At 41.2% G+C, this 17,893-nt stretch overlaps 1 protein-coding gene across 1 annotated transcript in view; it reads left to right on the top strand.

Annotated features, from left to right (window-relative positions):
* Window positions 1–17,893, top strand: part of TPK1 (thiamin pyrophosphokinase 1) — a 162,139-nt gene that overhangs the window by 32,910 nt on the left and 111,336 nt on the right. The window contains exon 3 of the mRNA XM_009644768.2: window positions 3,657–3,752. Within this exon, the coding sequence (XP_009643063.2) occupies window positions 3,657–3,752 (96 nt within the window). The remainder of the gene's footprint in view (window positions 1–3,656; window positions 3,753–17,893) is intronic.

The raw sequence follows: 17,893 nt of genomic DNA, 5'->3' as shown, positions 1-17,893 counted from the left end.
GTACAAATTAGGCTATTTTGTGTATTCTGTCCTAATTATATTCTCATGTTCAGAAAGATTAGAGAAAGAACAAACCTGACTTTCTTTTAATAAGAGATTAATAAGGACATGGAGGAATGGACAGCTACACACTGCTTTCTTCAAACACACAACATGCTGTAATGCATAATATTTCTAAAAATGGGAGAAATGCTGAGATGTTCAGACTGACATTTCAGTGCCTGTCTGATTTCACTGTCTGTCTGAAATATAGGGTTCAATAATCCTATTATGTGTGTCTGGCACACTCCTCCTTCTTTAGCAATGTGCCTCCCATGACTGCTATCAGCCAAAGCCTAATTCTGTGCACCTCATCCTATCATTCAGCAAAGTTATATCGTCATCAGATGCAATCTATTGTTTTCTTTCCTGCTGTGTGGTATTGATTTTTCTAACCTTTCCTAATGTTAAATTTGTTTGGCTTTTTAACTTTCTTACCAAAGGTTAATGTTATTAAGTTGAGCAGGTATCTATAAAACTGCAAGCATTATTGCCTCTCTTGCAATTGTTATACTGTCCTTTCATTAAACCCTGGCTGCATCGGAGAGCTCTGCCTTGAAGATTTTTGTCATTCGGGAATAATATGGTGAAGGTTGACAAGAACTGCATTTGAATTGTCATCCAACTCTGTGGTATAAAATATTGGATTTGATATGTCAGGAGCAACAGATTTATCTAGAACTCTCTTACCACCAGTGAACATGAACTGCACAGACATCAATTCCAGCAAGGCTGTAAAGATGCAGGAAGATGTGAGTGCTGCTGCCTGTCCTCTTCCCAGTATGGTCTGGCCACTCCAGTCTCTTTGCCGTTGTGGCAAAAGGAGCAGATCTAAAATCTCTGCCAATTCCAGAACTGGTTATCTGCTTGATGTGGACAGAGAATGAGAAATCACAGTTTAATTTGAAGGAGGTGGTGGCGTTAATAGTGGCACTCTGTCAACATTTTTCAGTATGATTTACAGCAGTACTTGTATAAAGTGTCAAAGGTGCAGACGGTGAGTAAACAGTTTCAGGATACCAGTGTTAAGCCAGGTTTCGTTTTTTAGTTACTGCTGCTGCCACAGTACCCTCCTGGTATCAATGTCACTGGTACAGTAACCTACCTTTAATGAACTGTGCATTTGACGTCCCATTTACACCTTTAGATTGCATTTCTGTGATCTGTATTTGAGGCCTTTTATTGTGCAAAAGACAGTAGCAGGGCTGAACGTAGGATGTCTGTGTGGGGTGCATCATGCACGGCTTTCTTCTGGAGCTGCAGTAAATGACATACGGTGCTCTCCAGCCACCATGCTGACATTATCTTGCCTTGGTGTAGGACCTGCAGTTGCTCTGAAATATTTTTCTTACCAAAGAACATCCTGAGAAGTTAGACAAGAACTAACCTCAAGTGAGATGTTTTTAATAGTAGAAAGCATAAAATAATAAATAATAATTTAAGCTGTTGTAGAACATGACTTAAAAAAAAAAATAAAAATAAAAACCAGACAATTTGGTCTTCCCTGGGTGGACAGCGGAATTGCAGCCTACCTGCAACTGTCAAAACCTGACTGTCCAAGGAGGAGATCAGGCGTTAGTGACTGCAGGATGAAGTATTTCAGAGTGCTGGGGGAGAGTGGGGGTTAAATCTTTTATTTATAAATTGGTACCTATAAACCACTTCTGCCAGCGCTGTGAAGCCAAGGAATGGCCCTGGCAAAAGATAAAAGACCTTCCTTCTCTACTGCTAATTTAAGAGCTGGTAATTCAAGTTCTGTCTCTTCTCCCATGCTCAGCAGTAGCTGTCCCTGCCGTTGATTTAGTCTTCATCTGTCACGTTCTCGTGCTGTTCAAAGGCTGATTGTGAAAGACTGGGGAGGTTCTGTCTGTTCATGGTTTCTCACAGCTTGGTCTCTCTTGCCACTATCAATGCCGGTAACAAGACTGTCTGAGAGCACGCCGTTCTTAGTGACTGAGATATCTTTTCATTTAGAGTGGCTTTGATTAACAAATTCCCTTCAGCAGTTTTCAGATCCAATTGTGAGCTTTCTGGGTGGACCCGAACTTCCCTATACCTTTCTTGGGCTCCCTTGGTGTCTCTGGCTGGCGTTGCACAACTCGCGTGTTCATTACAGACTCCAGATGGCTGGTGTCCCTTCTCCCCCTGCCAATTTTATGTTTCAGCCTTTCCTGGTGAAGAGTGGCAGCTCTTCAAATTGTTTGACACGTAGCACTGAGTCCAGGCTCCAGCTGTGTTTTCTCTAGCCTCTTCGTGGTGGCAGCAGCATCGCTTCTGCGAGGGAGGTCTTTGGTTACACGTGCTGTTGCAGCTGTATGATGCTTCAGCTTGGTGGGCCTGTTATTACTACTTGAAAAAGTATTTAGAGCAGTATCAGGTATCAGAAAGGCTACTGCTTTTGACCATGTTTCCTTTCAGAAGTTTTTGAGGAGGGAGGAGAAGAGGTATAATAAAAAAGCATGCTGTTACCTCCTCCCTTACCTCTTCCACTTCATCCAAATCCCCTACTGCATGATGGTTTTGTTTCATTTTATATGCGTTCTGGCTGTGCGGGGAAGCATTTCAGCAATAGTGTATGTCTTCCTATTGGAGTCTCATTATTTTGTTGCATGCAATCCACTAAACTCCATCCATGCACTGATCTGAGAAATTTTGTCTTCCATACCTTTATTTTTACCACTAAGGTAGAGGCAACTTTAACATTTTGGGTTTTTTTCTGATGTAATAAAATAATGTACTTTATACACATAGGCACACATACAAAGATTCTGTAGAGTGAATGCTTTTCTCTTATCAGCTGTTATTGTGTATAGCAGAGACATAAAATCTGTCAGATAAAGACAAAGCTGGGAGCCTTTTAAGGGGACCTTGAAGTGGTAGGAGAGGGAACCTCGAAATCCAGCGTGCATGGTTCTTATTTTAATTTACGATGCTGCATTGGGTATTTTGTATCCTTAAATCCTCTTTGAATAGTGACTTTATGTGGTAGATATACTCCATTTTTCCTTACTCAGCTTTTCATCAAAGGCTTAGGAATTGCTTTAGCTCTCAATTAAGAAATCTGAACTCCTGCTCTTCTCCACTTTAACCTGCTTTCATCCATATGACCCCACTGTAAGGAAATTGTCATCGTATCACTGCAAATTAACTAGTACAACTGCACTGGTTCCGGAAAGTGTGGACACTTTTGTATGCTTACAGTTACACACATTTGAATATATGTAGCAGAAACATAGTCAACTGTAGCACCAGAGAGGACAGTCATTTTCCTGGAGCCTGATCCTGGAAGTTACTGATCACCCAGGTCTCACTACACCAGAACTTGTCCATCCAGCAGAGCATTGTCAGAACATGCTTATCCAAACCCACAAATGTACTCCACGGGTTTTGAATATCTACTCCTGTGCCTATCAGACCGTTGTTTCATAATAATTTGTTCAGCTGGAACCTACAGTCTTTGGGCTCTGTGAGGACAATAGTCTTTTTCTTAGTTCTGCATCTCCATGCAGAGACGTTAAGAGTTGTTGACTGAAGTTAACTTCACCAAAGACAGCATTAGTTCTTGAAATGGAAGATGACTGACATTTTTTCACTCTGTTTTGCTGCTTCTTCACTAGGGATGTGAGTTAATTGAGACCATGGATCAGGAGCTCACAGATTTCACCAAGTGCCTTCAGATACTCCAGAAAAAGATAGAGAAGAAGGGCCTCCAGGTAAAGGCGACACATTTTTTTGTCTCTGGTTCTTAGTAATTACTCTTCCTCTCAATGTATTTTGGTTTATGTTTTAAGTTTGCACTGAAACGAAACAATATTTTCTGTAGCTTTGCCATTCTGTGGTTTTGCCATAATTTACTGCACACCTTGTAAGCATTGATGCTTCTGCTAGATGGAATTACACAGTGTGTCAACGAACAAGCATTGGCTTTCTTAAAAGGCAGCTTGTATTGATTTCTGTTAATGAACTACCTAAAGAGCAGAAGAGCTGTTGTGGCTGGTGTTCAAAGCAAGAGTCCCGCTTTGGCATGTAAATATATTTTCAAGTCTTGGCACACTGAGCCTTGACGTTCATCTCCTTCCTCTACCACCCCAAAGATGAGACAGGAGGTGCAATCTTATCCTGCCAACATTACATATGGTAAGCAATACCTCCTTCTGCAAAAGGTTCCCCTGGAATCAAAGGGGACCTCTGCAGAGCAAGCAGAGCACTAAACTTAAAAGGAGCCATATGGAGTTGTCAGCTGCTCGTTTCATTGGAAAGGCAAAGAAGGCAGCTTTCCCCCTCCCCTTCCACAGTTTGGTTTCGGAGGCCCGCTTGTCTCGTCTCTCTGAGATGCGAGGGTAAAATTCCTTGCGAATTTCCAACATGATGAGTCGATGGCAGATGTGCTCTTGGGATTGTTGCCCTTTCCTTCCCATGAAGCAGTCGTTCATGAGGGCTGAGGTCTCTCCTCCATTCTGTACTTAGGGGTGAAAGGAATTGAGAGGGAACAGCTGCTGCATCCTCTTACCAACAGTGAGGGCAAGACTCAGGTGAGAAAATGAAAACAACAGCACAAGATGGAAGGAGATGTGTAAACCTCCTCTTTTCCTATTTTCATTGTAGCAGGATAGGAAAGTTGCCCGACTTCCTGAGATCGCTGTTCTCCAACAAAGCAGTAAGAGATGGAAATGCCAATACCACTCCCTCTTTCTTCTCTCCTCACTCCAGGCTGGTAAATAATTCACCAGTTTTTGTTTAAGCTATTTTGAAATGTCTTCATCTTCTAAAGGAAGTATATGTCCATGGGACATTTCAGAGTGCTGTCACACAATACCTATCTGCAATTGCGTCTCCTCTTTTTGCCCTCAATACATACTGGTGTTCGTCAGTATTTTTTCCCCATCAGTATAGACAGAGATGAGGGGGTTTCTCCATACTTTTCTCTTATCTGTCTGGTTGTGAGCCAGGAAACTCTTTATATGATAGTTCATTTTTTTTTCCCCTGTAAGTTATCATCACAAGAGCACGGAGGGGTGTCTTGCCATCTAGGACACGAATGATAATGAGTGCTGTAGGAACAGCGTAGGATTTGTTTTGACTTTGGCAAGTAGGGTGCTTCCCTCTTAATAGAATTACCCTTAGAATGAAGGAGAATTTGAGTGGTTCCTGGATTCGGTTTGTTATCAAATCACAGCTATTGCCATAGAGGGACTTTTTTTTAAGCTATCACAAGAGGTTTTATAATGAATAATCAATGTGTTTTTAAAATAAAAGCAATGGGAACATGACAGCTACAGATGTGTTTCAAGAATAAGTAGCCTATTTGTAAAACTTCGAATTCTTTGATCACTCTCCTAGGTAAAGCCCTGTTAAGTTGATTAAAAGATACTGCATTGTAATCTTTGATATTTTGTAAAGTACAAGCCAGAGTGTAATTGCAGTAAGTATTTAGAGTTCATGCCAATGCACCAAACCGAAGATTTCAGTGCAGTGATATTTTCATGCTGTTACATGTAAGATTTGCTTTAACTACAATCTGAGTTTTTCAGAGGTGTAAGAAGGAACACAGATGTGGTTTCTAAAACTTAAGTACCATGTTCATTAAATCCTAGCTGCTTCTTGCTTACAGTGTCTGTTCCATAAAACATAATCAGATGCTGTCAGCTGATTCATGCACACTAGCTAAAGCATACATTTCTATTTTTGGTCTTTTGCATTTTCTGACATAAGGAATTTTCAAGAAGTCATTGATTCAACTTAGGCAAATATATGAAACTTAAGCAAATGGAACCCAAAACTGTATCACAACTGTATAAATTACTGCTTTGGGTTCCAATTTGCTCTCTGTTCAGAAGAATTAGGTATAATTCATTAGTAGGAGACCTGGTGATTCTTCTGGATGTCCTGATAATGCAGTGCTTAGCTTGATGCCTGGCCCCCCAATAACACAGGTTCTGAGCACTTGCAACATATAGCAGCTTCAGTTTATGGATGCAGTGGCTTAGCTTCTCTGAATAATAAAGCCTCTTTAAGTATCTAAATTTGCACTTAATTTAGGCGTCTTTATGGGTAACATTCTGGTATAAAAGGTGTCACGTGGTAAAAAAACAGACTGTTCAAGCCATAGACCTAAAATCTTTGAGGAAAATGCAAATCCCTTCAGAGAAGAAAGCTGTCATTGAATTCTGTGGTCACCTGGGAAGTACATACACCTGAGAAGAAAGGAAGGTCCAGGGTCTGAAAACTAGAAGTGGATAGAGAAGGGGTTCTTCATCTGCATTTACATTTTTGGCCTGAAGTACAAACTTGCATATCACAATGTGGGTTTTTTTTTCCTTCTGGAAAAAATACCATAAAAGCTTTCCTTTTAGCTGTGTGTGGACTAGGTGGAATATGTCTTCCTGTTCCAGGAAAAATAAATATGTCTCCAGCTTTGGTTTTTACCCACTCTGTCCAGCTTATCCAGAGCACTTGTCAAAGAGGAATATGACAAAGAGACCCTACAAATCTGTTTCCCCAAGATTTATAGTTGAAGTTACTAAACAGAGAAGGTATCTCTTTAGTATCTTAAAAAAAAAAATAAAAAAAAAAACCACAGTCATGCTGTGTTTGCTGCTTTTTCTCAGTAGCAGTATGTTAAGCTAGGAAATTAATTACATTCAATGCATACCATGGATCCACAATCCTGTGGCATAGTTTGTCTGTGAGGAGCTGAGGTATTTGAAACAGATGTTCCTCCGTTGGTTAGAGAATAAGTTATCATTTATCTGCTCTACTGAATGGATAAAGTTTCTACTCTGATCTATCAGTCACCTCTATGGAAGTTCTATGTCAAGGAGGTTTTTGAGTTCACATGAACGTATGGGGCCAGTATTTTGTTTCAAATTAATTAAGTTTGTGTAATTTACTTTCCATGTCTCTGTGCCTCTGTCCTCCTCCTCATCTTCCTTCCTACTCTCCCAAATAGCTTTTGAACAAACAACTTTTGAACAGAGGAATGGAGTACTGAAAGGCAATCATGTTGAACAGCTTTCTTAGAGGTCACCTGAGTGGGAGTGAAGGTGAGATAGATAACTAGCGAAAAGGCTGCAAAGTTAGTTTAGATTTTACTGGTTGTTGAGAAGAGGCCTTAGGAATGCCTTTACCACAAGGAAAGATGCAATTGTAGTTGACAGTCAACTGAGACACAGATCTGGGAGAAAAAATCACCTTGTTAGTTCTTGAACTGCTTGTTCGGTATGAACAGCAGTAATTCTGTCTTCTAGAATAATTAGCCAAATTCATAACTGTTTTTTCCTTATGTCTCAAATAAAAACTCTTAGAATAGTTTCTGAATCCTCAGGGTCATACATTTCTGGTTTACATTGCGTATTTTGGTTGCATAGCCAAGTCATGCAGAAAGCAGCATTGGGGTCATTTTGTAATATCTAAGTCACCTAATTATATGTATTTATAATTACATACTGCAGTGAATGTTAGAACAAGCAGTACCCTTTATATTTGCAAGCTAGAATTAGTCTTAATTTTCCCTCTCCACAGCCCTAATTAATTTGTGAATTGCATTGTATTGGATGGGTGAAGCAGTGAAGCACCACCAACAGAATCTGACTCCTGAAGTTTCTTTCCAATCTAAAGGCTGTTAGATGTTCTCTTTCTGCATGACTGTGAGTATACATGCACACACATGCACGTGCATGTATGTATATAAACGCACAGATTTCCTAGCAGTATACCTTCCTGGCCCTATGTGATGCTTTTTTAATGTCTTAATAACTCTGTCTTTATTTCTGCCATGTGTTTCTTTTATGTTGTTTATGGTCTATTGAACACTTAGGTGTGCACATTTTGCTTTACTGCTTTAATCACCATTTCATCCATTCTGTGGTTATGGTGAGTACTCTCCTTTCTTCATTACAAGACCTTCCAATAAACTTATTTACAGTAATTTCTGTCTGGTACTACTTTCTGTTCTTAATTTTCTCTCTTGTAACGCCAGCTATGTCAAGAAACCAACTGAACAAGCAAGATATAGGCATGCTTACAATATCTCTTATTTAGAGATCAACAGTTCTTGCATTAGAAGTGAACAGTATTATCTTTGATTTGCAGATTGGAAAGCAGAAGTACAGAAGCAACTTGCCGACACTCTCCTAGCATGCTAGTGGTACAGTTGGGGATGATCCTCCAATTCCCAGTCTTCATCAAGTGCTCTTTCTTTAAGTGTCCCTGGTCTCACTCACAGGCAGGTCATAGCAGCTTACGGCAGTGAGAAGTGGAAGTCTGTTTATCAATTATGCAGCTCCAAGAAGAATCCTCATAACGTAAAGATAGATTTAAGCCATTATCTTTATCTCAGAGTTACAAACTCTGCTTTCTTTAACTGTTTCATCTAAAATACCATTTAGTCTTAAAGCTAAGCTCTGGGACTTTTCATTTAACTTTATTATCTTTTCTGCTTAAAAAAAAAGTTAAAGCAGCTCATTTGGTTATATGGGATGAAGATATAAAAATGAATTTTATTGAAACCTACATGCCTTTTAGTGGTTTAATGTTAGTGTGTTTAAATTGATAAAAGCCTCAGTGTCAATATGAAAAAGTGAAAAAATCCAACCCAACTCTTCCTAAAAACCCTTTGCAGTAAAGGGGTACTATACTAACATTTCCATTTTAAAATTACACTTTAAAGGTTCAATCTGTCAGCAGTCTAGGATATTACTTGTTTTAAGTGAATGCAAGCATTCTTCTCTTTGCCCTTTTAAAGAACGTGTCAAATCAGTCCACTTTCTTTTCTGTTGCAGGAGGCTAAACTAAGCATAATGTTAGTGAAGTCCTGTGTTTATACATTGCTGAAGAGAAGACGGTGAAGTGATGTTCATGTACCACCTTCAGCTATGCAGTGTTCAAACAGCTTATTAAGCACTCTCTGGCTTGTCTTTACACAAAGAAAAAGGCCCTGAAGGAAAACAGAAAATAAGGCGAAAATCAGAAAATACATTAAAAGAGAATAGTTTTTTACACAAAGAGCAGTCCCATGTAGAAAGGGTATAATTATTGCAAGTACCGGGCCCTGTTTGCCTTAGCTTTGGTTTTGTCTGTTGGTTGAGGTTATTCCTGATGACGTGACATTTTTGTAACGGTAAATTTATCAGCTTCAGTTCCTGACTGAATTGTAATTTTGCTGCTCACATTAGTAGTTGGTAATTTCATGCCGTATCACTACTTGTTTTCATTTCTGAAAACTTTTGGGGACCCAGAACAGTAGCGGGAGTGGCTTTTAAACAAAAGCCTAGGAATGATGACAAGCCATTACCAGGGTTTGGGAAGAGAGAAGTAACTAAATACCATAAACAGGGGTAGAGGCAGTCTTCAAGATAACAAAGCTGGCATGGAGCAGGAGTGTGAAGCTTTTACAAGGACCCTGAAGTTTGTGGCTCTATTTCCAAATTCCATATAGGAGGTAGGGCTAGAGAATGAACCTGTTCAGTTTTGGTGGCACCATTGAGTTTTAATTCTTAATGCCTCACAGGAAGAGAATAGAAAATGCAAATGAGATATATTCTAGGGGAAGTTAAATACCTGTAATGAAAAGGTTTCTATACTGTCAAGTGCTGTATCAAAAGGTTTTCCTGAGTTATTAATAGTAATCCTTTTCATAAACCTTTCCTGTCAGAAAGAAACAAATGGATCTAAAATGTTTCCCATTAATTCCCACTTCTAAAATGTAGCATTTCCTAATACCTTTCAATAGGAGTAAATCCCTCCTGTAGGGTGTACAGACATATCCTTGAGTGTTGACTATTCTGACTCTAAGGTCCAAATCCACCTTCCAGGAATGCAGTATCTAACCCATCTTTCTTACTGTTGAATTATTTTAAGGCTTCCATTGTAAAGGTATGGCAAAGTACATGTCTTGTAATGCAGGATACCAGAACTTGCCGGTTCCCAAAGAGAAACGCCCTCATTTCACGTGAAGGAAGCAGCGCCTGTTCCACTATAGCTGTGGGCATCAAGACACACTGAATATATTTGTGTTTGAATAATTTCATGCAAAATGGGTGTCTGCAAGAGCACAGTGCCTCACATCCTGAGAGATTTGCTTATGTAGTCCTTGTATACTATACTGGGGCTTGTATTTCGTCTATGAAGATAATTTAAAGAAAAAAGCAGAAGCAGAGTGGGATTTCTGGAGAATGCATTGATTTTTGTTTGTTTCATTAAAAAACATAAACCCCGTATCAAGCTTGGGGACGAGGGGCGTAAGAACAAGGGGAAAAAATACTGTTTATTTAGGCAGTTCAGGGGATGGGTGAGATCAGGGATATGCTCATTAACAAGACTGGAAGCTAATAAGGAAACCAGCTACCGTTCTCTCAACTTAGTCAAAGGCTAAATATATTTGAAACAGAACGTGAGGTTACTGCAGGCAATTTACTGTTCCCTTTGTAACCACCAGTTTTGCCCTGTTTGTAACTATTTTTGATAGGATAATAACTTTATAACTTTATAAATAACTTTATAACTTCATAAACTTGTCCTTCAAGCAGTTTTGCCCTGTTTGTAACTATTTTTGATAGGAGAGGGGATTCTCCTCCCCCCTCAAGCCCCCTCTGCTTTACAGGAGCACAGCTTGCCTGATAGTAGCTATTGCTGTTGTAACCACTGCCTCCACGCTGGGAAAGTGGTCGGCCTGCACCGGCATACCACGATTCTCAAAAGACTGTCATGCTTGCATTGACAGAGTCTTGGAGGTGGATGTTGAGGCAGGAAATCTTGGAACAGCCATAGGTTTTGACACCAGGAATTTCTCTGCAGTTCAGGGACTGAGAGCTCAGTTTGTTGCCCGAGATTTTCATAACTAACTTGGTTTATTTGGGTTTTTTTCTGCTTGACACGTGAATACTGTGGTTTTATGAAATCTCCTGTAAGTTATGAGTATTTTTATTAAATTCTGTTTAGTTAATAGGATGTAAGTTTATAATTAAGCATATTAAGAAAATCATGCTGATACAGCAAATTTTAACTGCAGGTTAGAATAATCAGGGCATTTTTTACATATCAAATATGATTTCTTCCTACTAAATGGATATGTTTGTCAAGAATAAATGACAGGTTTTTGACTATTGGTGAGATAATTTCAGAAAAACCTGTAGCAGTTTTCTACATCTATGAGTGTAGAAGCACTGGCTTTAGAGAGAGAACAACTTTATAACTTCATAAACTTGTCCTTCAAGAAGTCAGTGAATCAACGAATTAACCTTTTTCTGTGGCTTCTTTTTTTATCCTGTTCAAGGAAACTTATTTAACCTAAGCAGTGCATATAAGAACACTTCCTTACTGGTTTTGTGGTTTGTTTTTGTTTTTTTCCCCCATGACATTTTCTCCCTTTTTGTAACATTGTATGGCAATTGAATGGTCAGGAGAAACAGTGAGATTGTAATATTGGTCAAATCTCTTGAAGCTGCAGTGGGTCTTTCTCTTTTTTTCTTTTCCTTACATAGAAGGGAGGATCGGGGCAGAGGGGAGAGGAAGGTATTAAGACTGTGGCAAAGTAAAAGTGTGTGGCTGGTGCTACATAGAAATGGTTTAGCCTGTACCCCTGAGGCCTCATTGTATTCTGCGATCCTTTGACTTTCCCCGACCTTTAGCTCTGGACCTCTTGGCCGACACCAGCAGTGTTCAAGAAGGGGCAGAGGAGCTTACAGTAATTTAACTCTTCACAAATATTGTGAAAATGAAGCAGTCTGGTAATACCTGAAAGGCCCCTACAGTATTCCCACTGTGAAAAAAGGCAGTAGCACAAACTCAACAGAGGTAGGGATTGGAGGGTTTTCATAGCAGAGCTGCACTGGCAGCCGGGCTTTGCTAGTTCTGATGCTCATGTTGTTCTTTTTTTAATCAGCTACCTTTTAATTTGACTTTGTCACTGCTGAGGAGGAGACTCGGGGGGGATGGTCTCTTCAACTTGCCTGTAGAACCCATCGAGCTTCCCTTTTAAACAACTAAGCACCGAACAATTAAAGCTCATTATTTTGTGCAAATTAAATGTGAGCATAAAACGTTTACAGCTTCACAAGCGCCTCCAGTTTAAGAAATCATGCTTCATTTCTTTTTAAGTGCATGGCTAAATTTATATGGTCTAGAGGACAGTGTAGAAAAATAAAATAGATTCTGTAATGGGTGTAAGCTGACATTATTCAGGCTATGTTTAGCTTACCTGCTATAAATACTGAACCTACTATGAAAAGGAAAATTGGCGTCCAAGATACTAACCTACTTCCTTCAATATATCTCCAGCCTCTTAGAAACAAATTGTATAAATTCAAGACTTCTTTCTGAAAATCTGCACTCCCATGGAAAAAAATAATAATTCTGTACTGCCCAAGTATTCAGCGAAATCACTCAAAAGAGGAACCATTCACAGAATAGGGCCTGAGAGACACAGGAAAAATTTACCATCTTCAGTTTCAGGTCTTCTATCTGTCCCCTGAGTGTTACAGGACAGGCTATTATCCCCTTGTTCGTCATGAAGATTAATGTTCAGACCAGCTGAAACTATTACTGTTCTGTTGGGACCTATCGGGAGATCTTCAGACCTGTGTGAACCCAGATTTAAACTTTTTAAATAGCAGAGCTAATGTCTCGTCCTAGTTAGGCACAAATGCCTCTTTCGCCATTACCTCCTCTGCGATGCTGCTGTAGCTAAGTGCGGATGCCCTACAGCTCTGTGTTATTTTGTGGCATCTTCTATAGAGACTTCATTGCTAAATGTTAGGATATGCAGGGAATGTGCCTGAGCCATTAATTCTTACTCGGATGGAGTAATAAGAAAAAAAAATAATCACCCTTTAATGGAAATTGAGATTATTTTTTTTAATTTCCTTTTCTGTATTTTGTACAGAACGTTTTCCCTTAAAAACCTATGATTCTTTCCTTAAAATCTGATACCTAAATTTAACATGACAGAATGGCAATAAAAATAGGCAGAAAATTAGTTTTAAAGAAAAGATGCATCTGGTTTAGGAAGCCACAGGAAAAGATCTCACCTCTCATAGTGCTGAAGTTGGCTTTCGCTGTTCATCTGGGTATAAGCACCTGTGGGCTGCTGGCGGAGCATTTCATATATCGACCCTTGTTTGCAGAAAATCTGCCCCATTGCCTTGAAATACCACAGGTTTGTTTAGCTTCCTTTGTAGGCTTTCCAAGGGTGCTGGGCCAGCATCTGGGCAGAAACTGGAAAAAAAAAAACCCGACACATGAAGGTCTGGTGGGAAAGGAGAGCGAGCTTTGTGGCCAAGAGAGATGCATCTTGTGTTCGTCTCAGCCTTGTAAAGAAGCAGAAATAATAATGAGTTAAGCAATGAGGGTTATTAGTTAGGCTGAAGTAGGGACCTGTATTGGGGTTTTGTGCCCGAGGGCTGGTGGGGGCTGCAGGGGTCTCTGTGAGGAGAGGCCGGGGCTGCCCCGAGCTGGACACAGCCAGCTCCAGCGGCCCCACCGCAGGGCACAGCCGGGACCCTCAGCCACAGGCAGGCGCCTTGGGGAAAGTGCGGCTAAGAAAGGGCAAAACATTGCCCAGCGGCAAGGGGAAATGTGTGAGAAACAGCCCTGCGAGCCCCGAGGGGAGGAGGGCTCCAGCCGTGCCCCCCTCAGAGGTTCCCCTGGAGAGCCCCCTCCGGAGCCGGTGGGTGCCTCCCAAGGGAGCTGTGGCCTGTGGGCGCTGGGGCAGGGTCCCCGCTGGGGCTACAGCCTGTGGGGGACCCATGCTGGAGCATTTTGTTCCTAAAGGAGTGCACGCCATGGAGAGGGCCCCATGCCATAGTAAGGGGACAACATGAGGAGGAAGGGGAGGCAGTGAGGAGCTGGTGTGGACTGACCGAAGCCCCCCATGCCCCTGCGCTGCTCGGGGGAGGGGGGAGATACAGGAGTCAGGAATGAAGGAGTGAAGTTGAGCCTGGTAAAAAGAGGGGTGGTAGAAAGGTGGTTTTAGTTTTGGCTGTTTTCTTCTCCTCTCTAACTTGATTTTTAATTGGCAATAAATTAAATTAATTTTCCCCAAGTCGAGTCTGTTTTGCCTGTGATGGTAATTGGTAATTAACGATCTCCCTGTCCTTGTCTCGACCCACGAGCTGTTCCATTTTATTTTCTCCCCCATCCTGTTGAGGAGGGGGAGTGAGAGAGTGGCTGGGGCGGGTGCCTGGCTGTCAGCCAAGGTTAAACCCAAGGCAGGTCTGTGAAGGAAATCAAAGACAAGTTGTTAGGGCTCATGGAGGTGTGCAAAGGCGCACACGCTCTCGTCGGTATGTCTCCTGGGGTGTATATATATCCTGTTTGTGGGCTAGCAGGCAGAACTTGGTGTGTCTGCCCCATCCAGGTCCCCAGTAGCCAGGGACCCTCCTGTACCAGACCGTCTCTCTGCTAGCATACTGCAGCAGAGGCCACGGTCCAGGCAAGGCTCCCTGATCTGGATCGTGATCTGTACACCTTTAGGGGAATAATGCTTTTAGGGATAGTCTTTGCAGCAAAGGGCCTCCTCCCTGTGCAGTGCCCTTCCCACCTGCTGACCCTGCGGGACTGGGTTAACCCTCAGCACAGGCTGAGCCTGGCTCCAGTAGAGGAGTGTGGGATGATGGGCATCAGCATGGCGGGGTGGGGGTCCTGCTGGCGGGGAAGCGGTGGGGTTGTAGTTGTGTTGTCCCGCTGATCTTGTGAAAACATGGAAACGTGTTGGAGGGAGGGAAAGGAAGGCTAGTTCAGTAAGGACTGACAGCCAGCGTTAAGTGAAATGTGAAATACAAAGCTCACAACTAACAGATTTTCTTGAAGAAGATAGGATCAGTTTTTTTCGTCCCTTGAGTTGTTCATTGATGGGAGTTTTTTGTTTGGTTTTCCTTTTTCTGCTGCTGGAGGAAGTATACGAAGAGATTAAAAACACAGCATGTGCCAAATACAGCTTTTGGCACTAGGTGCGAGTGGATATGAGATCGTTAAAGAGATTTTTCTAGACCATTTTAGCATAATCTTTTGAGGGCCTCTTGTATTGCTGCTAATACAAATCCAGGGCTTGCTTTCTTAGGGATATGATAGTTTACAGTGATTGGTTTTACTTTTCCATGGGGGTGATACCACAGTACACACTGTGGATTGCAGCGGTTCTGCTGTGGGAACAGAAAGGTTATCTTGATGCTTGTGAATGTCTTTTCATACTGTTTTGAAAGACAAGAAGATTTTATGATTTTTCAGAAGACATGTGATTGATAGTCCTGGAATCCTTGTTCATGCACAGAATAAATGCGTCAGGGTCAAAACCAGCACGCATTTTCCTCCAAAGCCTCACTGAACAGATTGCTCTAAGAGTTTTAGTGCACTATTTGCCTACTTACAACAGCACGGTAACAGTCTGGAGCAGGGACAAGCCCTTCACCCAGAAAATTTGAGGCAATAAGGAATTCCAGTGACCCTGATCTCACATGCAGCATGAATTGTAGAGCTGCGCTCCAACTGACCAGCAGTAGCAGAGTGGGAGCTACTGCTGTCCCTGCTCTACCTGCGGCTCAGGGAGTAGTTTGATCAAGGTCATACAGGAGTATTCAGCACAAGAGCAAGTAGTCAAATTCAGATTGCTAGGGATCTAGCAGTTCATGTGCATTTTGTAAATTAGGTTTCTGTAAGGAAGAAAGAATAAATTGTTATGAAGTTTATGTTCCACAAAATTTATACCAGATAACATTACGTACACCCTCAAATGTTCCATTTACCTGCAGGAGGGAGCAAAGCCAAAGCACTGAAATGAAATCAAGTCATTTGACCAGAGATGTGAACACAAGTCAATAGTAGAACCAAGATTAAAATGTTTCCAGCTACTCAAAAATGTGACTGGATTTTGAGATTATCTTTCCCTTTTCCATCTTACTGTCATGTATGTTGCTTGTTTCAAGCAGACAAATCCAATCTGTTTGCGCACTTATTGTCATTAGCAGAAAGAATTAAACTCTTGTTTGAAATAAAAAAGGTTTACAAATAGAAAAAAAACACTTGGGTAAAAATGTAAGAAAGAAAATGAACATAAGAAGCAAGAAATGCTTAGTGAAGGAGCTGGAACAATATGATATAAAGATTAGTGGAATCCATGGGGTGACAGTGAAGCTGATTGAAGGTTATAATCTCAGGTACACAGGCAGGATGGCAGCCTGTGGCTGAGAGCTCTTGTTCCCATGAAGAGTCAGATGGCTCCAGCAACGAGCAAATACCAGCAAGAGTAGAGAAGATTCTACCTGAGCAAAGGTCAGATGCTGCTGCGTGGCTGGGCATATCATTCCCGCGGGAAAAGAACGCCATACCTTTTATGTAAAACACTAAGCCAGTATAATCAATTAAAATGGACAATATCTTGCTCTATATTCAGCATTGGATTGTGGGATTTTAATAGTTCATTAAATTTACATTGCAATTCTGTAGATGATATAAAAAAATGACTGTGATCTGGCCAGCACAAGAGCTCTTACACAGCTATGGGAGAATGAGCTGAAATCTACTCTGGCTCATTTGTTATCAAGGGAAGTGCTTACTGTGTTCTAAAGTCTTCAGTACTGAAGCTGATGCAGAGACCAGAAAGGATATACCTAGATTTTTCAAGCCACATCCTGAGTTGACAAAATTGTCTTATGAAGAAAAGAATGTTTTTCCTGTAAACTGGTCAAAATTGATAAATCTCAAAGCGATAAAGCAATAATAAACGCAGCATTCACACTGCTACTTAATTGTTTGCTTTTCAGTGTATAATATACTTCAAAATATGTGTGTCAACATATAATATACTTCAACATACTATGCGTGTTACTACAATAATTTTATTCTCTATATCATATTGCTCCAGAATTTTAAATTAAAGGAGTAGGCTTATGAATGGTAGGAAGTTAAGAAAGGCTGTGAAAGGTGAAAAGCAGTCAGTGAAATGAGAAGGTGATGAAAAGAAGCTGTACTCGAATCAGATACAATATCTGACCTGTAGCTGGCACAGAAATATCCTGGGTATCAGCAGTGGATGGTCTCCATAGTCTCAGAGGGAGTTGGGTTTATTCTTGGCTCCAGAGCTTTTACATCTTGATTACTGTTGCCTTCCCTTTTTCCTTCAGGGGAGGTCTTTTTCGCGGTCCATTCAGTGCTACTGAACTTGTTGTCAGTAAATGTGTTCCCTTTCACGTACCCACCTCTCTGAGACTTAGGTGTGCTTGGTTGCAAGTTGGCTGGCTGAAACTGAGCTCCCGTGGAAGAAAGTCCTATGAGTTGTCTGTCCAGAGGCCTACCCCTGCCCTGGGGAGAGGATTTCTAATCAGAGATAACGAGCAGAGTTTTGAAAAGAATGGGCATCCTTTGCTGTCAGTCTGAGCCTTGGACTTCACTCTTCGATGTCACGGCGATGCTGACATTACAAAGCTAGATACTGCACTCTCTTCACCCACCCCAGCCCGTTCCCAGCTTCCTGTGTCCTTTCAGCCTTCTCCTTAAATACATGTTCCTCAGTTATACAGTGAAAATCTTCTTTGGGTAGAAGATTCTTTTGGTTTTGTTTGTGTACCAGAAGGAGGAATGTCAGCTGGGCCAGTTTTCACAGAAAGATAGTGTTTAGCCAGCCTGCAAACAGTTTACAGCAAGTTGTCCATTTCAGTAACCTCTGTGAGAGTGGAAGCAGAATCCTGAGCAACTTCATCATGTTATGGTGGCAGCCGCTGGCTCCCCATGGTTACTGCACCCTCTAAATTACAGCTTAGGGGAGAAGGAAGAAGTACATCCCTGAATTGCCAGTACAAAGTCTTTTTTTATGCTTCCCCTCTCCTTTTAACTGCCCTGCTGTTTGGTAGTGACTCCTAACACT

Source organism: Egretta garzetta, unplaced genomic scaffold (genome assembly GCF_000687185.1).
Source record: "Egretta garzetta isolate BGI_Z169 unplaced genomic scaffold, ASM68718v1 scaffold458, whole genome shotgun sequence".
Taxonomy (NCBI): Eukaryota; Metazoa; Chordata; class Aves; order Pelecaniformes; family Ardeidae; genus Egretta; species Egretta garzetta.
The sequence above is the reverse complement of the archived record's forward strand: the minus strand, read 5'-3'. Positions and strand labels throughout refer to the sequence as shown.